The sequence below is a fragment of the Equus caballus genome, chromosome 1 (assembly GCF_041296265.1).
Source record: "Equus caballus isolate H_3958 breed thoroughbred chromosome 1, TB-T2T, whole genome shotgun sequence".
NCBI lineage: Eukaryota > Metazoa > Chordata > Mammalia > Perissodactyla > Equidae > Equus > Equus caballus.
Window position 1 is genome coordinate 117,125,272 of NC_091684.1, and position 25,595 is coordinate 117,150,866.

At 45.3% G+C, this 25,595-nt stretch overlaps 1 protein-coding gene across 11 annotated transcripts in view; it reads right to left on the reverse strand.

Annotated features, from left to right (window-relative positions):
- ADAMTS17 (ADAM metallopeptidase with thrombospondin type 1 motif 17) overlaps window positions 1-25,595 on the reverse strand; it is a 338,494-nt gene that overhangs the window by 112,619 nt on the left and 200,280 nt on the right. For 7 of the 11 annotated variants that reach the window (XM_023651364.2, XM_023651354.2, XM_070268235.1 and 4 more), the window contains exons 11-13: window positions 16,811-16,915; window positions 15,601-15,746; window positions 2,228-2,394 (exon numbers count right to left, since the gene is read on the reverse strand). In XM_023651364.2, coding sequence (XP_023507132.1) covers window positions 2,228-2,394; window positions 15,601-15,746; window positions 16,811-16,915 — 418 coding nt within the window. The remainder of the gene's footprint in view (window positions 1-2,227; window positions 2,395-15,600; window positions 15,747-16,810; window positions 16,916-25,595) is intronic. The other 4 variants (XM_023651365.2, XM_023651360.2, XM_070268256.1 and 1 more) reach the window with 1 other exon arrangement.

A 25,595-nucleotide genomic window follows, 5' to 3' on the forward strand; every position in this document is an offset into this window, starting at 1 on the left:
TGTTAACTGTCCTTATCAAATAGGGTTGTACTTTTGAGATCAAAGGCGGTGGCACTCTGGCTATAATTATTTGTTGCTTTGGTGGAAAGAAACAAAACGCGACTGGGTGGAAACACATTCTGAACCCAATGAGCTTCCCCAAATAGCTGCAGTGTGAGGCTTCTTGGAGGGGGGTTCTGGGCAGACAACAGTCTCAGCCACTGTGATGATAAGGGAACCGACGAGCTCAGCCATCCAAAAGTGGTTAGAAGTAAAACAGAAGTTTAATCTGGACTTGGAGAAATCTGTGGAAAAATAGACATTTAAGTGGGGTTTCTGCATTGCATAAATGAGGCAGGAGAACTGAAAACTGAAGCAGGAGACCGAGGAAAGAATAACAACTCCATGCACATAGTTGCGTGGTAATGAGAAGGGGAGAGTCTGTCCTAGACCTGACCTCTTCTTGCTCCCGAGAAGCAGGAGAGGACATGACAGGCAGACGACCTAAAGCATCTTTATCTAGCAGACCGGGAGGTGGCTGACGGTTTGGATATGAGGCTGCTTCTCATTTGAACCAGTCGCTGTGATGGAAATACGGCAGCTCCCGCTGGTGCTATCTTCCTCCCGATTAGGGGTCTGAGTGTGCCCGAGACATCTGGAAACCTCCTGTGTCTTCCCGCATCAGATGAATGGCCAGGCAGACAGTGGCGAGGGTCGTGTGCGAGCCCTGCCTCCAGGTGTGTGTGTTCCTTTTGGGAGGGCGGGGCTCCCGTCTACTTTGTCTCCAGGTAAAGCCAAGGGTATGACGGCTGCACTTGTGTTGAAGTCTGCTGGTTAGGTGACAGTGCTGCTATAATCACACAGCTCCCAAAGCTGGTGTTCTTTTTAAAAAAGGAAAATGTCTGGGGAACGCCCCAATGCTTTAAAATGAGCCCACGGCTGGGTGGGTTGGTACCATCTGCTATAATTTAGAACATCCCACATCACTTTACAAGTCATTTCAAAGTGGATGGGTCAGGTTGTTGGGTTAAAAGCTGTGGGTCTGAGGCCACTATTCCCTGTAATGCCTGGGCCTACCCCAGCACAGCTATGCACATTTGAGCTTGTAATCGCAGACTGCGGAATGGAGATTTCAGAGGTTCTGCAGATCACAGGGAAGAAACCTAAGACCTGGCACAGGAACCTCCTTCTCCTGCAAAAGACTTTAGAGGCGGCATAAAAATCAGGCCCAGCGCTTTAGTTCTTATTAAAGCTGCCTCACTCAGCACTCAAGAAATCATGCTTTCTGTCTTGAGTATTGGAAGCCAGATGATAGCTGGTTATTTTCTGAGTCAGCTCCTCTGGAACTGGGGTCAGACCCCTTCCTGCTTCTCATCAGCGGCAGGAGCTTAGACGTGTCATGTAACCCGTAACCTCTCATCTTCTGCATGGCTTGTTTTGCATATTAAATGAGATGATGTATGCAGAGCTAACTTGTGCCTGGCACACGGTACGATGGATAAATGGGACCATATTGTCATCATTATAACACAGTCTTGTTTCCTGAAGATGAGCAGAATTTTAAGTGTAAAAACCCCTGAACCAGGCCCTGGGGCTTCCTTATCAATGATAAACAGACATCACAAATGCTACAGACATGATACACAACCTAGAATTTTATCAGCCACTGGAAATGCTTGCAATGGCCCAGTGGGCAGAGTTTCCTGATTTGGGAGAATACTCTTGGAAAGAAAATATGATCTATGCTTATTATAATTTTCACCAAGCTGTAAACTGTCCTTAAAACTTCTTCCCAAACACTCTAGTTGAGGAGTAAGAGTCAACCCAAAATGAACCAAGAAAAGAAATGCAAGAAAGCATCAACACTGGAAAGTGAAACAGAAGACACACAAACCCACTGTCCTGCTCCTGCAGAGCCTTGCTCTTCTCCAAGTTGGCCCTGGGCCCCTAAGCACATGGCACTAGATGGCAGGCTGCCAGCATACCCGCCCTGCTGCAAACAAGGGTGCAGGAGGAATCTGGTCCACTGCCTGCCTCACAGCTGCATTTGGGAAATCTCACAGCACTGGGTCACCCAAGTTCAACTCCACTGCTCAAGAAGTGGGTCCTCGGCTGACTTGGGCAGGAGGACTGGAGCATCCTGTTGGGTGGAGCGCAGGCATAGGGGGTGGGTTTTCCTAGGAGGTGTTTACGTTCTTGGGGAGGAGGGAGGGAGGTCACTATGAAAGGATGCACCATATGCCTTTACCATCAACCACCACTGCTGTCAGCAGGCCCTTCTTCTTGCTGCTCAGCCGGTCGTGTGTTTGGCACTGCTGATCCCGGAAGCTGGGCAGGCCCTTGGGGCAGGGCAGGTTTTCACAGACCGCGTGCTCCACGCTGGCACCCAGGCAGTGCGTGCCTCCAGGCCCAGGGCTAGAAGGAAGAGAATGGTCTGCATTAACCAGATGGTGCTGCTGAAATAGCAGGGGTGCTCAGTTTTTGCCTCTCTTGCCAGGAAGAGGAGGGGCCGGGCAAGGTTTCCAAAGCAACCCGCCCTGCTCTTACACACCATATCTCAGCAATCCCAGCCCCACGCTGACGGCATGTTTAAGTGAGCCGTCAGAAACATGTATCCAAGAACTGTAAATCAAGGTCATCTGGAAACAGAATACAGAGAGTATCAGTTCAGCAAGATCCACAAACTGTGTCTTCCATCTGAACTTAAAACTTGGCCATCTGTAACACTGAAAGCCCCGAGGGGAATTTTTGGTGTGTGTGGTTTTTTTCTTCTGGTCTTCTATAAAATGAAGACCTTTAAACGGCTCTTAGGTGCACTATTGAGGTGGCTAAGTTCCAAGATGAGTGCATCAAGAGCTCTCACTTACTTTATAGCGAAAGGCATCGGAGCGATTAATTCACTTGTTCATGAGCTTTGGATAAAGACCAGTTCAGAACCAGCTCTGCAAGCTTTATCTGGGCAAGTGTGAGACCACGCATGGTCAACGACATGGTCTTGGGTTCTAGACGCTCTGCGCTTAGGCTTAGGTTTTAAGCAGTTCTGGAGACCCAGCTGTGTTCTCTGGCCAAGTCCACATGTGTGAGGGGCAATGAGGGGGAGCAGCAGGACACTGGCCAGGCTGGCTGAAGGATGGCTCTGCCTAGCTCTTCCATGAGGCCCCGGGGTACTCTCCTAGGACTCTGACCTGGGCAACCTCAACGGTTCCTTTGTCTTCATGATGCCAAGATTATCAAGATGGAGTAAGATTGTTTTCCCCTGTGCTTTTTATTGAAATTCAGCATACAAGAGTAACAGCACAAATCACAACTATTCTGCTCAATAACTTTTCACAAACTGCACACACCTGTTGCCAGGATGACATTTTTGACACATCAACCATTACATTTATGGTATTTCTTTTTCTCCCTTTGCCATTTCTCCTGTTCAGACAGTGAAGCCACCCTGCAATCATCACCTTAGGGGAGAGATGTGACAGCAAAAGGTGGTAAAGTCTTTAGGCTTTTGTGTTACAAAAGTCTACACCAGGGGTCCACAAACATTTTCTGCAGAGGGCCAGATAGTGAATATTTTTGGCTTTGTTGGCTATGCAGTCTCTGTTGCAACTACTCAACTCTGCCAATTAGCACAAGAGCAGCTAGAGACAATATATAAACAAAAGGGCATGGCTGCCTGCCAATAAAATTTTATTTACAAAACCAAGTGCTGGGGCAGATTTGGTCCACAGGCCATAGTTTGCCAGCTCCTGGTCTACATTAATGTGTTAGAGAAAACATCTGGAGTAAGAGGAAAGGTTCCCCTCATACCTCTGTGTCCACAACATTCACTCTAGACATCTTCACCTGGAGTGGAGTCTGCCTTGAGAGATGATATACACTCGTGGCCCCAGAGAGTTTGATCTCCAAGTCAGGAAACAGGAAAACCTCTCTAAGGTTTATGGAATCTGAGAACAGAGGCACCTTTTGTTCTTTTTCCTGCCCAGAGCACCAGGGAGGCAGCTGAACCTCAGAGAAATGATGGCATGGCATATTTAGGTAGATCAAGCCTCAGACAGTCTCCCTGAGAGTCCTGGGCCTAAGGGCCAAGTGTAAACAGATGAGTGGATTCCTGTTTCACAAAGCACGGTGTGGAAGGAACAGAGAGAGGTTGGTCCTGAAGAGCCACATGGACCAGCAGGAGGGACATCTTCTCTGCAGCAGGCAAGTTGCCATGGCTGGGACCAGAGAAGGGGTGGGTAAGGCAGCAGATGCTGGATGGTGAGAAGTTACGTGTTGAACTGTGTCCTTTCTCAAATTCCCACGCTGGAGTCCTAACCTCCAGGGCCTCAGAATGTGACCTTATTTGGCAATAGGACCCCTGCAGATGTAATTCGCGACGATGAAGTCACACTGGAGCAGGGTGAGCTCCTAATCCAAAATGACCAGTGGTGTTATAAAAAGAGGAAATCTGGAGACAGATACACACAGGGAGAACGCCATGGGAAGAGGAGGGCAGAGATTAGAGTGATGCTTCTACACTCTACGAAACGCCCAAGATTGCCAGCCAACCACCAGAAGTTAGAGGAGAGGCATGGAAGAGATTCTCCCTCACAGCCCCCAGAAGGAACCAACCCTTCCAACACCTTGATCTTGGGCTTCTAGCCTCCAGAACTGGGAGAGAATAAGTTTCTATTGTTTGTGCCACTACCCAGTTGGAGGTAGTTTGTTACAGCAGCTCTAGGAGACGAATACACCACAATGTCACAAGGACCAGGTGCATCCTCACTGAACATCTTTAGATGCAAACTCAGGACAAATGGGGCAAAACCTCCCAAAGTGATTAGGAATCCAACATGGACTAGAATGGAGTTCAAAACACAAATTAGGTTGGTTTCTAGAAAAATAAAGGAAGCTATGTTTCCTACATACATTAGGGTGTGGACTGAGATTAGCGCAAGTCATGTAATTAACCTCCTGAGTTGTCATCAAGCTTTATTTTAGCTTCTGTTGCATCCATCGTTATCTACTGACTCTTATATGCCAACTACCTTTATGTCTCACAGCAGGTGGGTGGAGAGGAGATTAGATATGACAGAAGAGGGGCCGGCCTGGTGGTGCAGCAGTTAAGTTCACATGTTCTGCTTCTCAGCAGCCCTGGGGTTTGCCGGTTTGGATCCCGGGTGCGGACATGGCACTGCTTGGCAAAAAGCCATGCTGTGGTAGGCATCCCATGTATAAAGTAGAGGAAGATGGGCATGGATGTTAGCTCAGGGCCAGTCTTCCTCAGCAAAAAGAGGAGGATTGGCAGTAGTTAGCTCAGGGTTAATCTTCCTCAAAAAAAAAAAAAAAAAAAAAGATATGACAGAAGAGAACTCCTAGATCTAGCAGAAAGTGGGCCTGGAAGGGGGCAGCCCATGGGATACCACATGTGCCTCAGGATGCTTCCCCCTGAACTTTGGTTATTCTGTTTCTTCTCCCTGTCCACTTCTCCCACAGCAAGTCCCCTTTCATTGCCCCCATCTTCCTAGCTGCCCCATCTTCCCCATCTCCCACACTAACTCTCTGCCCATTCTTAAGGCCCCCTCCACTCTGCACCTATTTTCCTTTCCTACTTGGAGCCTCTACTGACCCTGCTTGGTCTTTGCTATGCTGCTTATCACCAACCTGGTGAAATGGTGAGCTGGGTTCCTGTCTGCCTCCTATTCTTCTGCAGCCTCCGGCAGAGAAATTTGCACAGGTTGATCTCCAATAAACAGACGTTAGCCTGAATTGAACTATTTTATCAGAATTTATCTTAAAATGACCAAAAGAGAAAGTGATGTCAGAGAAGATGGTGGAGCAAGGAAGCACCAGGAATCCCTTTCATCTAGACAACAAGCATGTTGGCAAAGACTCTTTGAAGTAACTATTTTGAAACTCTGGAGTTGATTTGAAAGCTTGCAGCCTCCAGGAGAAAGCCTGGCTGATAAGCTGTGGTTACTTTTGGTCAGCTTCAAGCTCTCGTGTAGTAGTGGCCATCTGTCTTCCACATCCCAGCCTCACAGAGGGCAGCTGCGCTCGCATTCCCAGTGTGGCTTGCTGGAGCCAGGGCAGAAAATAAGGATGCTATCCTTCAAACATCTGGGTTCTGGGTTTTAACTGCTCAGTGCTGCTTTTGATTTCTGAGATGCAGATACAGGGACTGGCCATCATTGTTGCAACCCCTACCAGCTTAAGTTGCTTCCTGGGAATTTCAAAGAGTAATACATTTTTTCCCTCTTTTTTCCCCTTTTGGGAGCCAGATATTTATGGATTAAGTCATTCAATAGCAACTGCACACATGGGAAAATTTAGAAAGCCACCTGGGATGCCCAAGGAAAGATGAAGGTTCAGAAAAGGCCTGAGAAGACCTTATGCTTTCACTTCAGGTTGATCCCCAGCACAAAGAAACCTTTCAACAACAAATAAACAGCAAATCCTGGGAAGAGGAGATGCTGATTTCCAGAGTTATAAGATTCAAACGTCCAACAAAAACATCACAAGGCATACAAAGAAACAGGAAAGTATGGCTCATTCAAAGGAACAAAATACATTGGCAGAAACTGTGTCCAAGTAAGCCCAAATGTTGGGCTTACTAGACAAAGACTTTAGAACAACTGTCTTAAAGATGCCCAAAGTGCTAAAGGAAGACACAGACAAAGACAGGAAAATGATGTATGAAATAAATGAGAATATCAATAAAGAGGGAGAAATTATAAAAAGGAAACAAAAATAAATTCTGGAGTTGAAAAGTACAGTAACTGAAACAAAAAATTCACAAGGTGGGTTCAAAAGCAGATTTGAGCAGGCAGCGGAATCAGCAAATCTGAATACAGGACAACTGAAATGATTGAGTCTGGGGAAGAAAAGAAAAAAGGAAGAAAAGTGAACAGAGGGGATCTATGGGAAACCACTAACAGAACCAACAGATGCATTAAAAGTCTCAAAAGGAGAAGAGAGATTATTTGAAGAAATAATGGCTGAAAATTTCCCAAATTTGAAGAACAACATGAATCTACAAACCCAAGTAGCTCAACAAAGTCCAAGTAGGGTAAATTCTACTTGACACATTGAGACACATTATACTTAAACCGTCAAAGGCAAAGAGAGAATCTGGAAAGCAGCAAGAGAGAAGCAACACATCACATATAAGAGATCCTCAATAAATTATGATCCTATTTCCCATCAGAACCCTTAGAGGCCAGAAGGTAGTGGGTTCATACACTCAAAGTTCTCAAAGAAGAAAAAAATCTTTCAACTCAGAATCCCATACCCAGCAAAACTGTTCAAAAATGAGGGAGAAATTAGGACATTCCCAGATAAGCAAAAGCTGGAGAAGTTTTTTACCACCAAACCTGCCCTAAAGGGAGTCCTTCAAGTTCAAATGAAAGGATACTAGACGAAGACTTGAAGTCACATGAAAAATTAAAGGTCTCCAGTCAAACAGGCATGATGCTAAGTTTTGTCAGTACAAGGTACTAGAGAGACAGTAGACGAGGAACAGGCTTTTCTCTCTGGTTCCGGTATGTGATTTCTCTCAGGAGACTCTTGTGGTGGCCTGTGATGCATGCCACCACCTTGTAGGCAGCATCCATCCCAGAGGGCAGCTTCCAAGCACACCAACGCTTTGGGAAAATTCCCAGCCTGGTCTCAGATGCAGTTTCTCCCCACAGATAGCTTTCCCTGACACCCCTAAGTGTGACTTTTCAGAGAGTTCCACCAGCACAGCACTTCTGCCAACTTCTCCCTTATCCAGTGGGCCTTGGCTGCACCTTCTCCGACAAACCCCAAGGAATTTGAGCCCTGGGTGCATGTGTGAGGAGGGCACCCTTGTCCATATTTATTCCTTCTTTGGGTGTCTGCCTCAGACCTGAAGATAGAGACAGATTCCTATATCTGTTCTTTCTGTCTTCTTTAGAGTTCTCTTTACCTCTTAGCAGATAATTCCCCATTACTCCAGTCACCTGTTATAGCTAATGCTTTTTTACATTAAAATTTCCCTGTTCAAAAAAGAATGAGCAAAAGAGTTGTTTGTTTTTTTTTTCAGTTTTATTTTGGTCACTATCTTGAACAATGTGGGAAAAGAGGGAAAGCAATTCACGAGCAGCGTGATTTGCTCCCTAAATCATTGCAGTGTCATAAGTCAGCCTGTGGCAGGAGCTGCACTCAGCTCACTCACGAATCACGACTGTGTCTATAATACAGCTCATCTGAGAGTTACTGTGACACCACAAAGGGCCTCCTGGGTACACACTGGTGCTGAGACAACAGAAACGGGCTCTCTACATATGCTATAAAGCAGAGGAGAATCTTTGTGGCAGAAGGTGTGTCTAATGAGGAGGTCCACAAATGGCTCACTGACAGAAGTTCTGTGGAAGAATCTGGAGAGGATCAACTTTACTAAGGAACCCACACCAAGCTTGAGTTGTATAGACACAAGGGCCTTGTGGAGATGCTGCGCTGGGCTAGCAAACACAGTCAGGAGAGATCACCCTCCCAAAGTCTGAGGAGCAGAGGGCTGGGGTTCTCACTGTGGGAAGTTCCTCTGAGCCAAACACTGTAGATAAAATAAAAAGATGTTGAGGGGGCTGGCCCTGTGGCCAAGTAGTTAAGTTCGTGTGCTCCGCTGGAGGCGGCCCAGTATTTCGTCAGTTTGAATCCTGGGCGCAGACACGGCACTGCTCATCAAATCAGGCTGAGGCAGCGTCCCACATGCCACAACTAGAAGGACCCACAACTAAGAACATACAACTATGTACCCGGAGGGGTTTGGGGGGAAAAAGGAAAAAAAATAGAATATTTAAAAAAAAAAAAGATGTTGAGGAAGATTAAACAACAGAACACAAGCTTGCCATGGCTAAATCGGAGGGTGGTAGAATAGAGCTGTCCATTTTTGAGAGCTAGAAGTAGGTCTGTGTCCTTCACTCAGCCCTTCTCACAAGGGCTGGAAGGCAAAGACAGGCCTGCCGGGCTCCACTGCACAGGCTCCAAGGCCCCACGAGGACTCACAGACATGCAAGGGGAGGTGTCAGCAAGGTGAAATCTCACCCGTCCCAAAATGAGGTATGGTCACCGGAGGACACGGGTGAGAAGCTGTAAGGATAGAGGCACTTTCACATAAACAATGGTCACAGGCTAATATGCCCAGAGGGCTCACACTCTGCCTGCTCGTTAGAACCAGAACCTCATTAAGTTTGCACAAAGAATCAGAAGGGGTTCCTGACTGCATCCTTCAGATGAGGAAACCGAAGCTCCAACAAGTTAAATAACTGCTCAATGGGTTAGTCAGAGGTGGAAATAAGTGTGACCCACAAGAGCTCCTGGATGCAGCAGGAGCAGGTTGGGAAGGGGGTGCCCACCAGCTGGGGAGGCCAGCCAGACCCAACGACACATTTGGGTGTGACGGATTTTTCAAGATGCTTGCCCAATATCAATCCTCACTTTTTATTTGTACTCTATTAGGACTTTCTAAACATGAATAAAGTAGAAGTTTAGATACAAAACCAAATGCCTTGAACAGGCACTTCACAAGAAAGGATGGCAAATACAGACACAAACAGAGGCTCAGCCTCATTCCTTATGAAGGAGCTGCAAATAAAACTGTCAGCGAGATATCGCTACCCACCCACCAGAACAGCCCACATGGAAAAGACTGACAACAGCGAGCGTTGGTGAGGCTGGGGAGGCAAGTGGAAGCTTACCGCGCTCAGGGCAGCGGAGATGGCACAGCCGTTCTGCCAGATCGGGGCCTCATTTGGTCACACACATGCACACTAGAAGCCAATGACTCCCTCCCGCTGTGCCAACATGCTCCTGCATGCGTGCTTAAACGTGCTCTATCGTGATGAGCAGTGCTGTGCTGGGGCCACAGCACAGGATAGGTGCACTTTTCTGTATGTTATTCCTTAACAAAGATGTTTAAAAATAAGGCAAAGAATAAAGTAGAAAGGCTTTGGTGAGAAACTGGAAGTGTTGAGAAAAAGTTAAGCTCCTCTGCATCTCCTGCAGGGCAGGAGAACCTCTGGCCAGGGAAGGGTCCAAAGAGCCCTGGGCAGACCCCAGGGCTGAGCAGGGAGGCAGCAAAGGTTTGCTGAGATGAACAGGATCGCACAGCAGCAGATATGCCCTTCCTTGGAAGCGACGGACACGTAGAATCGAGGTGGGAGGAAGAGAAAGATGCTAGCTGAGTGGGACTTTTTATTTTTTGGCTCTGCTGTATTCAGTGAAGACATATGGAAGATAAAGTCACACAGTGGTTCACCATCCAGAGACACAGTGAGTCAGTGGAGAGCCGACAGTTCCATCGCTAGCACCATGAGCTCCAATGAGCCAGCTGGGCACGGGTACCCGATTTCAGAAGTGGTGCAGGGCTGCTAACGTCCCTGCAGGATAGAAGATGCTTTAGTTTTCTGGCCTCTTCTGAAAGGTATCCAAACTTAGGCTCAAGTGTAGAAGACTAGATTTTTAAAAACTACCCATGTGAACACCAGGTCACTGGCATATTGAAAGCACACATATGGGGGTTTCGCTGTAGAAAAAGCCATTACAGGCCTATAACTTCACTCCCCTCATCCTTCCACAGGGTCTTAGGAAGCTATCTGCTTTCCTTTCCGACGCTCACGGGGCAACTGTGTGTGGTGAGCCAGATGCTATCCTGGTTCTATGCTCCCCTTGCCTTCCCATCCTTCTCATGCTCTGACAGAGCTGGCTCATTACACAAGAACATCTGAGCCTTTTCTCCCCACCCTACTCCCAGTCCTCTCCCAGACACAAGCCTCCTGATGGGGTACCACAATTTGAATTAGAGGTCAACTTTCTGCCTTGTAGTATTTTGGTGGAAACTCCCACTGACAGTGACACAAATGCTGGCAGGAAAGGATGAGCCTGGGAAACTGGATTAAAAATACAGATGGTCGGGGGCTGGCCCTGTGGCCTAATGGTTAAGTTCAAAGCACTCTGCTTCAGCACTTTCACAGGTTCGGATCCTGGGTGCAGACCTACACCACTCATCAGCCAGGCTGTGGTGGTGACCCACATACAAAATAGAGGAAGACTGGCACAGATGTTAGCTCAGGGCTAATCTTCTTCAAGCAAAAAAAGAGGAAGATTGGCAACAAATGTTAGCTCAGGGCTAATCTTCCTCAGCAGAAAACCACAAAAAAACCCCCAAAAACCAAACATGGATGGTCCCTAAGGCCTCAATGTCAGCTGGCAAGAAATAAAAATTCCAATAGCTGTAAAGAACCAAGACTAGAAAAAAAAAAGGGAGGTGACTCTCTTGCCAGTATTTTTGGACAGTGAATAAACCAGCTGCAGAAGACGGGAAAGGGGCCAGGAATATAAAATGAAGGGGGTGGGGAGAGGGCGGTGGGAGCTTTCCAAGTCCAAGAATGTACATAGCAGTGAGATTTGGACATCCTCAGGAAATCTCAAGGCAGCGAGCCTTGTGATTTAAGGAGTGAGCCGGGGAGAAGACATTGTTTTGGTCAGAGCTTGGCTCTGGGGTCTCGATCAGCTGTGCTTTGTAAGAATCACCACATCAGGCCATTCTGCAAAAGCAGGCTGACAGCCACTGCCTGGACTTCATAAAACACTGTCTGCATCCTGCATCTCCCCGGGAAGCTCCCGGGACGCCGCTAAACCACCCACCCAAGGCCAGCCCTTCTCTTCCCATTCACGTGGGGTGGCTCCAGGAAGGTGGGGAACCTTGTAGAAAACTACAGGGGAAAAAGAGTCTGTCGCTTCTGTTCAGAACAGGAAATAGAGCTCCACTCTTATTGCGAAAGCTTGGGCAGACTATCAAGGCGTAAATATTATAGGAGCAAAAACATATTGTTTCTCTCACTTGGGATAAACAAGGCCGGGGTATGTTTTAGAGCTTGTTCTTGAGAGGGTGCCGAGCACCTCTAGCTGTGAGCTACAGCCTCTCTGGGGCAAGGTGGGCACAGGGGAAGAAGGCCCTTACGTGCAGGGGACCTGGAGCCCATCCTCTGACCGTTCACAGCATTTGGGCCTCAGGGAGGTGAGATGGTACAGAGGAAAGGGCCTACCTGGTGATCAACCTTCTTGGCATAATAATTTACAATAACCTTTGTGTTTCAGGGGAAAAAACAATATTACATGTGAGTTTGGGGGCATTGGAAGAGCACAAAAATGCTTTTTCTCAGCAAGCATGCATCCAGGCAGTAAGGCAGGCAGCACGTGTTATGGAGGGCTGCTCTGCTGCAGGCATGGAAGGGAGAATGCTGCCCAAACCTCCAAGGCCAGTGAGGAGGACAAAGTAAAAACAAGTGAGCAAATACGTAATTACAAATCGTTAGAATATGTGCAACATTAACAAAGGGTGCTGAGAGAGAGTGTAAAGCAGGCACTCACCTCATGCAAGCTGGTCAGGGCAGGAGGCCTGTCTGAGGAGAAGACATTTACCTTGAGACCCTAAGAGGGGAAAAGACAAGTTGGGGAGAGAAAGGAGCCCTGCGGAAGGCTTGGAGGTTGGAGCACTGTGTCTAGGAAGACAAAGGAGGCTTCAAGGCTGTAGTGGGTTGAAGGGTGGTCCTTCCCTACGCTCCCAGAGATAAGCCCACCCAGAACCTACGAATGTGATCTTAATTGGAAAAAATGTCTTGCTAGATATAATAAAGGATCTCTTAATTATGAGATGAGACCATCCTGAATTAGGGTGGTCTTTAAATTCAATAATAAGTGTCCTTAGAAGAGAAGAGAGAGTGAGAAGACACATAGAGAAGAGGACCATGTGAAGATGGAGGCAGAGGTTGGAGTGGTAAGTATACAAGGCAAAGAATGCCAAAGCCACCAGAAGCCAGGGCAGAGGCATGGAACGGATTCTCCTCCAGAGTTTTGTGAAGGAATCAATCCTGCCAACACCTTGATTTCAGACTCTGGTTTCAAGAGCTGTGAGAAGATAAACTTCTGTGGCTTTAAGACACCAAGTTGTGGTAGTTTATTATGGCAGTCACAGAAAACTAATACAGAGGCCACGGTCAGGAGTATGGATTTTATTCTAAGTGCAGCAGGAAATGACCAAAAGGGCCAAAGCAGGAAGAAATATAATTGGATTTATGCTTAAGTGGATCTCTCTGGCTTTGCGTGGAGAATGAATTTGGTGGGGTAGGGTGGGGGGTAGCAAGTGGGAGACCCATAAACCCCTCAGCTGCCTACGTGTGGGAGGCCTACAAATTCCCTCATTCCTCAATGATAAGACTTAGGAAGAGGGGCAAGGAGAGATAAAGTTCATGACCAACACTGGGCGGGGGGGGGGGGGGGGGGGGGGGAGGGGGGCTGGGGGGGCACCTGATAAAGTAGAGGAAGGAAAGAAGATTTTTATAACAACTTTGGGATTTCTAGAACAGCCTTTCCCTGGGGCCACTGGGTCTGGGGGGATGGGGTGAGGATCCCACATATGAAATCTCACAGCAGACCAGGGAAGTTATGCTAACATGGCTCTCTGAACTACGGGGTCTTCAGAAGCCCCCCATCACAAAACACCCCTGCGGTATCCCAGAGCAACCACAAGTAGGCAGGGCAGAAAGCAGCTGGGGTGGAGACGGTGAGTACAGCAGAGTCATGGGGGGCAGCCAGTTGCATCCAATGGGAGAAACTGAGACCCAGAGAAGAGAAGGGTCTTCCTTGAGGTCACATGACCAATAACCAATGAAATGAGTACCAGATTCCAAACCCAGAGCTCTCACCTCAGGGCCAGAGGTGGAACTATTTTAACTTCATCAGAGAGCAATGTAAAAGCTGAGACCACTCTTTACTAATTTCTCATCATTTAGCTAAATAGGTTTTCTAACCTAGCCATCTGTGATGGTGAATTTTATGTGTCAACTTGACTGGCCACAGGATGCCCAGATTAAACATTTCTGGGTGTGTCTGTGAGTGTGTTTCTGGATGAGAACAGCATTTGAATCAGCAGACTCAGTAGAATGCCCTCCCCATGGAGGTGGGCATCATTCAATCCATCGAGGATCTGAATAGAACAAAAGGCAGAAGGAGGAGGAATTTTCTACCTGCCCACGCCCCCAATCCCAGCTTCTATTTGTGCTGGGACATATCCTCTCATCTTTTCCTGTCCTCTGACTGGGGTTTACACCATCAGCTCCCCTGGTTCTCAGGCCCTCAGACTTGGACTGACTTACAACACCAGCTTTCCTGGGCCTCCAGCTAGTGGACAGCAGACCGTGTGACTCTACATACATGTCCTATTGGTTCTTTTTCTCTGGAGAATCCTAATACAGCACCTATGCTTTTAATTAAGACGTCATTCCTAAAAGATTAAATACCTACCTACTATGTGTCAGGCACTCTGCTGGGTGTTAGTGGGAAAAGTTTTCATAAGACAAAATATACGGTACCCATTCTGATAGCACTCCTGGGAAACAACGGTGTTCTGCCATGGACTAAACTGGGAGCTCAAGTTTTCCTTTAATCCAGAGGTTCTCAACCTTGGCTGGCTATTGGAATCACTCGGGGAGATCTGAAACCTCTGTTCCTGGGTCCCACCCCCAGAGTGTGGGCTGTAGCCTGGGCATCAGGATTTTTAAGCACAAGAGGGATTTGCTAATTATTCACTAACAAGACTTAATTGTGGATATAAAGCTTTTTTTTAAAAATGAGTGACTGGTCTTTTTTTTTCCCCTCCCCAAAGCCCCAGGACACAGGTGTATGTTCTAGTTGTAAGTCCTTCTAGTTCTTCTATGTGAGCCACAGCCACAGCATGGCTACTGACAGACGAGTGGCCTGGGTCTGTGCTTGGGAACCGAACCCGCGCTGCTGAAGTGGAGCGCGCTGAACTTTAACCGCCAGGCCATCAGGGCTGGCTCTAAAGCATTGCTTTTCAGTCATGATTTCTAACTTGCTCATTTTCAAAATTAATGTGATGCAGCTGATGGCGTACAAGACCTAAAACAGACCATTTAAAGAAATATTAAAAATGGGAAATTTCAAGAGAAGAAGAGAAACAATCTGTGGTGAAGGAATTATAATTGAGCACAAAACCTAGCCCTAAATTTTTCAGAGCAAATGAGCAAAGGTGAACAGGAAGGGTCATGGTGCCATGACAGCTGATAAAAGGAAGCCTATGAGGATAAACACCCCCAAAACTACTTTCTGTCAAATAGTTCTAAGAGGACAGGTGAGAAATATTTGGATGAGTAAGGCAGCTAAACCCACAGACGCCTTGTGACTAATCAATGGCCGAGGTGCTCCGAAGTCAGCTAACCGCCAATTTGAAGGAGGACCTCTCTTTCCTGAAGGTCTCTGGGCTTCCCTGGAATGACCCTCAAAAAAGGAAGCTGGGAAGCAGGCCAGAAGGGACTGTTATCCAGCTGTCTCGGGCAACCTTTCTACCAAAGCCCACGCAAGGAACAAGAAGCCAGTTCACCACAGGACTTAACCGTGTCCATGTTCACAGAATGCTCTGTTTAAGCGGAGAGCCATCTGATAGACACAGTGTGCCTGCACCCTGGACCTTTGGTTCAAGTTCATTTTCCTTAAGCTCAGATTCTCAGCAGGCGACAGACTCTGCTTTGGGTAAGGCAGTGAGAGCTGCAGTTCAGAAACCCCGATCAAGGCACCCTAGAGGATGCCTGGTCAAGGGGGACTTACGGGGGGTTGTCACATTTCCTCTGCCGGAAGCGGGCTCCTGTCCCACACGTCCGGCTGCACATGCTCCAGGCACCCCATGGACTCCAGTCTCCGTCCACGTGCTCCGGGATGGGCGTCTTGCTCACGCACTCCCCGGCGCGGCACCACTGAAACACAGGAGGGTGGGCCGTGGGCCCAGGGGCACTCAGCTCGAGTGAGGCAGACCCGCTCACTCACCACAGAACTGCAATTCCTTGCATGTGAACAAACACCGTCCCACCAAAAATCGATGCTTGTAATTTACATAAAAGTGGGCTACTTCAGAGTGTGCATGTTCGCTAACTCCAGCAACATTCCTTACTTACTCTATCTGACACCTACATCCTTCTGGGGTTTGGATTTTGCTCTGAACTTTCACATGGGATGTGCTCCATCGGGTTTCTCAACTCCCAGAAAAAGGATTAATTCACATGGCTCACGAAGAGGCCTGAGCTTGTGCAAACTTTGCTTTATATGAGTGTCTCTCTCTGGAAGGCAGCATTTCCTGGCTTGGTGGTTTTGAACTTCAGAGTTGGGTCTGGTGCTTGGAGACAACACAGTTGGCTCTATGTGGGTGAGCTTGGGCTCTTTCTGAGGATAAGAGAAAGCCAATCCTCTAAAACAGAATTTCCCAAGGTGTGCGGCACATACCCTGGGGCAGGAGAGGTGATGAGGTGGCTCCCATCACAGCATCTCAATTCCTGCAATAAGACTAAGGAGAAGGTCTCAGTCTGTGGCTGCCGGCCCTGAACACTCTCTTCTCTAACACTCACCCTTCTCTCCTGTTCATGAAGATCAGGTCACAGGTTCACTCTCTTAACCTCTAGCTAGAATCGGATAATGTTGTTCTCATTGAATCCATTTCACAATAGCCTTTGCGTATGGCAGGTGCTCCTGTTTTTCCATTTATAGTCTACTGATATAAAAGTTTTCCTTTTAAGTAAATTCACTTATGTGACAAAAGGAGTTAATTTAACAAAAATATTAAGTTAATGATTCTTGTAAGAGAAAAATGGAGAGAGGTGATGTAGGTGGCCCTCTGTACCCAGAGTGGGCTCTGTGGGCACTTCTGGGGTGGCCCAGGGCATGTTCAGGGGCTCCTGAGTATCGTGCAGACCACCTTTCAGGATAGGTGCCCAATGCCCTGGAGACGTGGGGCTGCCCACTAGGGGCAGTGAGAGGTGGGGGTTACCTTGTCTGCCCCACACTCCGTGCCGTCCAGGGGAGGGTCCAGCTTGGTCTTGCAAGATGTATCTCCTTCCACCAGGCACCAAAGTCCAGCGCACATCAGATGCTGCTGACAAGGGAAGGAACATAACTACCGAGAACACCGCACGCAGGTCACAGCTGGGGTCAGAAGGTGGGGCCAAGTGACCATTTTGGATTTGGAATTTGAAATGTGACGGGGAGAGGGAAGGTCATGAATCTGAATGTCAAAAAAATAGGTGCATCATTTCAACTGGTTCATTTAGCTCAACAAAATTCCGTACATTTCCTCCTAGGAGGGCTTGTCTCGTGGGGATTCAGTTCAGCAGTTCCAGCACCGGCTACTGAAGGCCTAGGAGGTGTCTGGAGCAGGGCGCAGGCTGGGAGCCATTAACATACAGGCACCTTCCATTTATGTGGGAAGGTATAAGGCAGATACCCATGGGTCACACAGAGCACACAGCAAAAGAATCTCATCAAGTGAGCCTTATCATGGAGGGTAGCCGTTACACAGGCCCAAAGCGAGAGCCTGGAGGGTAATAAAGGGCTCAGGGTCCCCATGGGGTTAAAGAGGCAACCGCAATGCTCCCTGTGGTCACCTGTTTTCTAGCTCAACTGAGCTGTAATTTCTTATAGTATTTCACCTAGAGAATTTCTTAACATACACAAGTATACAATTAAAATAATTCTACTAAAACAGGAATAGGCATTTAAAAACACGGAGTCCCATTGTGTTAGTAGGAAACTTGGACATGGGCAAAGTGCTCAGAATGAGCACTTTATCAATTTACCAAAATAACTAAAGCAGACACGGCCAGTGTCCTCCTTGTCTGCCTCGGTCTTCCCTGCAGGACTCAGGGAGACAGTGTCCTCACATACGGCCTTCTGTTTCCTGAGCCTGCCTGCTGGAGGCCGTTCTCTGGTCACAGAGCAACCCTTGACCACAAGGATGGGGGCTGGATACTCCCGTCCCCCTGGGTGGGATGGCTCTGAGGCAAGTTCCACACGCCTCCTGGAGGGTCCCAGTGGGTGGCCCCGTTGCCCACATCATTGCCTGCCCACCAGTGCACCTTTCCTGACTCTCCTCCCCCTGCTCTCACTTCTCTGCGCCCTCACAGTGCTTCCTGGGATCACTTCCCAGATAAACTACTTGCACCCAAATCCTCGCCTCGTGGTCTGAAAATTGAGAACAGATGTACCTAAGGCTCTTTTAAAGACACAGTACTTCCAGGATGCCAAACCCAATCACGGCAAAAAGGCTCAGCTGGAGCGGGGAGATATCACCCTCCAGGCCGTGGCTGGGGGACCTGCGGGTGCATGTCAGGCAGGGTGAGCATCAGGGGTTCCCTTGCACAGCTCCAGGCAGTCACAGCAGACTCACAAAGGGTGTGCCCTGCTCAGTTCAGAGTCTAATGTTCCAAGTAATCTCAAACATCTGCATAGGATAGATGTGCAACTGTGCTGTCTAAAGGAAAAAGTGTTTAGAAGTTGAAGGGACAAAAATAAAAGAGAAAAAGGGAAGGAAAGCAGAGCTGGAGAGGCTTTGACAAAGCGCTAAGCCCACAGCTCTTACTCATTTTTCAAGTATCTCGGAGCTGCTCTGGCCCTTAAAGAAGTTGATGACTGAAGTAGAATACTGTGCATCTGGGTTCAGGAAAGCCCCCACGTTCCCATTATTGTTCATCTCTCAATGGAATGATAAAATGATGAGAGCCTGAGTGCAGCACCAGCTGGTCCCAGAAAGACTGACGGCACTTCATTAAATGTTTGATTTCATGCACTTTGACCCAAGAGCTCTTTGAGAGTGTGGTGTCAGTGAGTGGACACGTGTTCACGAGACAAGGCTGACCCGGGAAGTGAATTTATGGGGCAGGCGTGTTTGGGATTAGGAGACATAAGTGCCCCATCAGGAGACAGGGAAAGAAAGTGGTGTAAACTGTTTACTATGCACTTTATAGACAGCACTTTCTCATAAAACTTTTCGAATCATCAAAGAAAAGGAGAATGAGGTCAGGCAGAGATTTTTGAACAGAACACAAAAAGTACTAACCATAAAGGGAAAAATTAATGAATTACACTATATTAAAATGAAGATCTTCTGTTTACCAAAGGACAACTGTAAGGAAGTGAGAGAAGATATGTGCAATACATGGGAGAGATATCTGCAACGTACAGAACAAACAAAGGATTTGCATCCAGAATATAACTTAAAAAAAACTCCTGCAGATCAATTAGGAAAATGATCCAGTAGAAAAACAGGCAAAAGACTTGAATAGACTCTTCACAAAAGAGAATATCCAAACAAATAGGATGGCCAATAAACACATGAATAGGGGCTCAAGTTTCATTCGTCACTGGGGACAGGCAATCAAACCCAGAACTAGACACCTCTACAAACCACCAGAATGGCTAGAATGAAAGCGATGGAGAACACCAAGTGTCAGCAAGGATGTGGTGTGATAAGAACCCTCTCAAACTAATGACGAGATTGCTTGGCTCAACAATTTTGGAAAACTCTTTGGCAGTGTTTACTAAAGCTGAAGACATGCACATCCTAATACTCAGCAGTTCTACTCCTAGTATGTGTCAAACAGAAATGTGTGTATATGTTCACCAAAAGCAGTGTCAAGAATGCTCATAGCAACAGTATTTGTATTAGTCCCAAAGTTGGAAACAACCCAAATGCCCATCAACAACAAAACAGATAAATTACAGTCTGGTAGAAAAATGGAATATGATATATTCCATTTATATGAAGTTCAAAACAAGTAAGAGACGGGGCCAGCCCAGTGGCACAGCGGTTAACTGCACATGTTCCACCTCAGCAACCCGGGGTTCACTGGTTCGGATGCCAGATGTGGACATGGCACCACGTGGCAAGCCATGCTGTGGCAGGCATCCCACATGTAAAGTAGAGGAAGATGGGCATGGATGTTAGCTCAGGGCCAGTCTTCCTCAGCAAAAAGAGGAGGATTGGCAGCAGATGTTAGTTCAGGGCTAATCTTCCTCAAAAAAAACCAAAAAACAAGTAAGAGAAAACTATAGTGTTGAGAGTCAGGATAGTGGTTCCCTTTTGTTCAGCTTAAAAACAAAGGCAAGGGGGATGAGCAGGAAAGGTGACTTTAGAATGGCAGCTTCTGACCCCGCATGGCTATCGGCATTGTTGTGTGCTCAGGCCAAGCACTTGCCCTTCCGTGATTAATTTTCACTACTGGAAAAATGGGGTGGACCACACTAACGTTATGTCATGTGATGCCTTCGAGATGGAAGGTGGCATTTGTGTCATGCTTTACAAATGACAAGGCACTCTAACATCTGTTATCTTGGGGCTTGTAACAACCACAGGAGGCAGGTAGGATGGGGCTTTCTCTATTTTCTCCCACTTTTCCAATGAGGAGGCAGATGTTGGTGGAGGTCAAGGGCCCTGAGCTGGGTCAGAAGCATAGGACTTGGAGTTCACTTATCAAGATTCATATCCTGGTTCTTGACCCATGCATTGGTTCCACAGGTGTGTTCACTTTATAAAAACTAATCAAGGTGCAAACTTAGGATTTGTGTACGTTTTGTATGCATACTCTTCTTCGATAAAACTATTATTTATTCAGGAAAAAAGAAAGAAACGCATGCTCAGACGTGATAAAAGATTTCCTGGATACAACGTGTCACAAGGTAGAAGGAGGTAAATCAGCACTTCACAAGGAAATTATAAGGATAAACCATACGGGTAGGAAGTCAGACTTCAGAGCAGGAGAAAGACTCCATGTGGTAAGCAGTCTTGTAACTGCTGTTATCTGTAGGCTGGGATACACACAAGTGTGTGCATGTACACACACATACACACACTCCTCTCATAAGGAGAATTCCTGCTAGCCTGGAGAGAGCCCTGGATCTCTCCAACAAGACCATCCTATGAATAGCTGATCCAGCAAGAACTCAGAAGTGAATAATAGTAGAAAAGGATCAGCACAGGATCTATACTAAGACAGCACAAATGAAAAAGGGAGAAGGAACAGGAGAGAGACAGCAGGTAAAGAATACTCACCCCATAATATGGTCAGAGAATGGCTAAAAATAATGTCCAAGCGTGTGGCCATTAATTTTTTTAAAATACAGTAATTGTACCTTTTATTTTTTCATTTGCAAAAAGCAAATACACAAGAACTCAGGGAAAAGATGGTCAAGTCAAAGGAGATAAAATATTAACTATCAGACTTTGTCAAGAAATGTAAGAGAAAATAAAACCAGACGACCAACACTGAAAGCAGCATGAAGGTGAAGAGAGAGACCACTGAACACAGAGGGAAGTACTTTGAGTTGATGACCGAGAAAAAATAAAGAAAATGGAAATGAACAAATAACTCAAAAAAGATTAAGAGGAAATGACATATGGAAGATACGTAAAGGAGATCTGACATAAGCATAGGTGGGAGGCAGGTAGGATGGGGTTTTCTCTATTTTTTCCGCTTTCCCAAGGAAGAGGCAGATGTTTGCAGAGATCAAGAGCCAGGAGCACAGGACTCCTAAAGAAGAGAACTAAAGTAATGGAACAAAAAAAGTATTGGATATAAATTCAAGATCCTATCCTGAAATGAAAGAAGATCTCAGTCTCAGACTGAAAAGCAAAGCCCTGTTCCAGGACAAATGGCAAAGAATGATGAACACAGGCACGTCCTGATCAAGTTACTGGATTTCAGAGATAAAGCAAAAAATATTTTAGGCAGCCAGGCAAAAAAATCAGGTTACATGCACATTTCTTCACAGCAGCATTGACTGTCAGACGTCAGATGGTAGCAGAACAATGGGTAGAAAGACACAAGGGAAGAAAATGCTACTTGGGAGGTTATATCAACTAAACTGTTGCTCAAGTATTTAGGTAACAGAAAAACATTTTTATTTCTTAAAGATTGGCACCTGAGCTAACAACTGTTGCCAATCTTCTTTTTTTCTCCTGCTTTTTCTCCCCCAATCCCCTCCCCCAGTACATAGTTGCATATTTTTTAGTTGTGGGTCCTTCTAGTTGTGGCATGTGGGATGCTGCCTCAGCATGGCCTGATGAGAGGTGCTATATCTGAGCCCAGGATCTGAACCGGCGAAACCGTGGGCCGCCAAAGCGGAGCACGTGAACTTAACCACTCGGCCACAGGGCCGGCCCCAGAAAAACATTTTTGAACTTATAAACATTCGAATCCTTCTTTGGAGAAAATACTTCAACTAAGAAATGAATGGAAAGTCCACAGAAAAAGGACTAGAAGTGAGCACTGATCAAAGCATTGATTGAAAGCAAGGCGGGGATTGAAGTTAGAGAACAGAATGCATATGCTATAAACTCAGATGAGGCAGAAATGATACAGAAAAGAACAGGCTGGACAAGCAGGTGGGGTAGGATGGGAGCAGTGGGAGACTGTCTATATATATCAATTGCTGGAGGAGAAGCAAAACATAAACGATACATATAATAACTGAGATAGAACTTTTAAAGGTAAAATCTTAACTACTAAGAAAATAATAAAATTCGGTGATGGAGGAAATGGAAAGGAGGGGTTTGGAGGTGGAAATGCATTTATTTCATCATGCTCATGGAGGTGGGACATAGAAACTCTAAAGAGAAATGTGCTTGAGGCACCTTTTGCTTCCAGCAAATGGCAGACAAGATACTCTGTGAGAGGCAGGGCTGATCTTCCATTATGACAGCTAAACATTATTCTTATTGCTGAGCTCATCAGAAGTAAAGGAAATATTCAAGGAAGCAAATACAAAATACATATATAGCTATATTTATGCATACATATAAACATATTCCAATGTGTGGTGAGCACACACAAGGAGTGATCCCTTAGGGCTGGCACTGATCTTGGCACTGCAGCTGGGAGAATAAGTCTTAAGACGGCAGCAAAGTCATAAGTTTCACCTGAGACACTTGGTGACAGAGGAAGGGTGCTTACCAGTTCTAGAAGGACATCCCCTGGCTTTGGTTTAATCCAAATATAAATTCTCCCTGAAGGAGAGCAACCACCATTCAGGCTTTCAGAATTCCATGGTTCAATAAAATGTAAATTCACAGTCAAACATGGAAACGTGAGTGACAGTTGGCAGAAACAACAAACAAAAGACTTAAACTCCCAAGGTGTTTAGATCATAGAATCATCAGAAACAAAATATACCATAACTATCTATAAAATGTTTAGAGAAACAGACGATGAGATCACAGAGAAAAGCAAGCAAGATACTATTGAATATGATCAGGCAAATTTGAAACAGAAACTAGAAAGAGCTTTTAAAAATTAAATACATAATTATTGAAAAAAATCAGTGGATTTTGACACCACTGAAAGAGAGAACTGGTGACTGGAAAATAGTTCTGAAGAAATTACACAGAACTCATTATGGAGAGAAAAGGAGCAGGGAAACACAAAAAAGATGGGTTAATAGATATGAAGAGAGAGTGAGAGATACTGATGTATGTGTCTAATCATAGTCTGAGGAGAGAATAGAAAGACTGGGACCGAGGCAATATTTGAGAAGAAAATAGCTGTTACAGGACACACACCATGCAGAATAAAGAGATTCCCCACTAAGTAGTAGGAGGCAGTCTTCTAATATGGCCTCAATGATCCTTGTCTCCTGCTATTCATGCCCTTGTGTAACACCCTCCCCTTGAACATGGGATGAAACTACTGACTTGCTTTTAATCCATGGAATGTAGAAAAATGATAGGATGTCATACATATGATTATGTTATAAACAACTGTGATTTCTGTCTTCCTAGTAGACTCTATTGTATTCTTGGCTTGCCTGCTTTGATGAAACAAGTTGCCATGTTGAAAAGGACCATGTGGCAAGGAACAGAGTGCAGCCTCTGACTAACTTGCCAGCAAGAAACTTGAGGCTCTCAGTCTCACAACCTGCCAGGAACTGGGTGCTGCCAACAGCCACTAGCTGAGCTTGGAAGCAAATTTTTCCCTAGTTGGGCCTTCAGATGAGACTGCAGACCCTGGGCCTACACCTTGCTGCAGGCTGTGAGAGACTGCGACGCAGAGGACCAGCTAAGCCATGCCCAGATGTCTGACTCCATGGAACCTGAGAGATAATAAATGTGGGTTGTTTTAAGCCACTATGTTTTACGATAATTTGTTGGGCATCAATAAATAATTAATGCAGGTACGTTCTTTATACACTCCAAAATACCAGAGATAAGAGGAGCTCTTTAAAGTAGCTAGAGAATAAAAACAAGGAAGATTAAATGTATAAAGATATAGTTAGAGAGTTATCACTGGAACAAGAATACAAGTCTTCTAAAAAAAGAAACATAAGATACAAAAAAAGGAGGAAAACCCAGAAAACACAGTGAGAAGAAAAAAAGAAGCAATAAAAACAGAAAGCATAACTTAAAATACAATGACAGATAGAATCAGATATATCTGACATTCATGTAAATGATCAAAACTTGCCTATTAAAACAAAGAAGCTTTCAGATTAGATCACAAACCAAAACTCAATAATACGCTATATAACAAGAAATACTTCATGTGATTCAGAAAGTAAAAAATAAAGGCAAATGAGAATCAAAATTCTAACGTCAGCCAAAACAAAATACAGAATCCAAAGCATGAAATAAAGACAAAGAGGGACTCCTTATACTGTAAAATACACAGTGCACAATGGTGACTTACAGCTATGGATATCTATGCACCAAATAGCGCAGCATCAAACTTTATGAAGCAAAACTTACTTGAGATAGAAGGGAAAAAACAAAAAATAAATTAGAAGAGTTTAATTCACCTCTTTCATTCCATGGCAAATAAAATGGAGAAAAACATGTAAGGGTAAAGAAAATCTAAATAACATAAGATGGATATAATTGACAGACCTCTATACTCTGAAAACAGATACATCTTCAACGATAATGTAATAGTCGTAAAAATTAACCTCAATAAAATCTGGATAGTAGCATGTAGCATGATGAAATAAAACTAGGAATTAAATTTTTTAAAAAGCTAGAGAATAAATAACCTAAGCGCCTGGAAATTTAAAAACTTTGTTTTAAGCAACTCTTGGATCAAACAGAAAGTCACAACCAAAGTTGCAGATTGTTAAGAAAATAATGAAGATAAAAACACTACATATCATGACAATGGAGCACCTGAAGGAATATTCAACCTCAAATACTCATATTAATAAACAAGGAAGAAAATAAACATAGAAGACCCAGAGAAGCTTGTCAACGAGCTATCCTTCCTGAAAGCCTCTGGCTCAGATGGTTTCTTTGGGGTAGCTTTCACAGGGGGATTCTATTTAACCTTTAAAGGAACAGATAATGCCACTGTAGTTAAACCATTTAGGAGCATGAAAGAAAGGGGCAGTTTTATATGTTCTTTATATGAATTAATATAACATTGATACCAAACCAAAAAAGATAAACACAGGTTTAAAAGAAAAAATACATGCCAAACTCACTTATGAATATTGTTGCAAAAATCCGAAATAAAATTTACTAGTATATTCTCACTAATCCATCATGACCAAGTAAGCTTTACTCCAAGAATTCAAAGATAGTTCAATATTAGAAAATCTGCTAATATAATTCACTAAATTAAAAACTCAAAAGAGAACTCATCTAGTCCTCATCATGGATGCTGAAAGATGTTCAATAAAATTCAGTCATGATCCTCATTAAAACTTTTAACAAAATAAGAGATAAATAAATGGACACTTCCTTAACTTGATAAAATCTCTATCTCATGGGGAAATATCAGAAGTATTCTTATCATAGT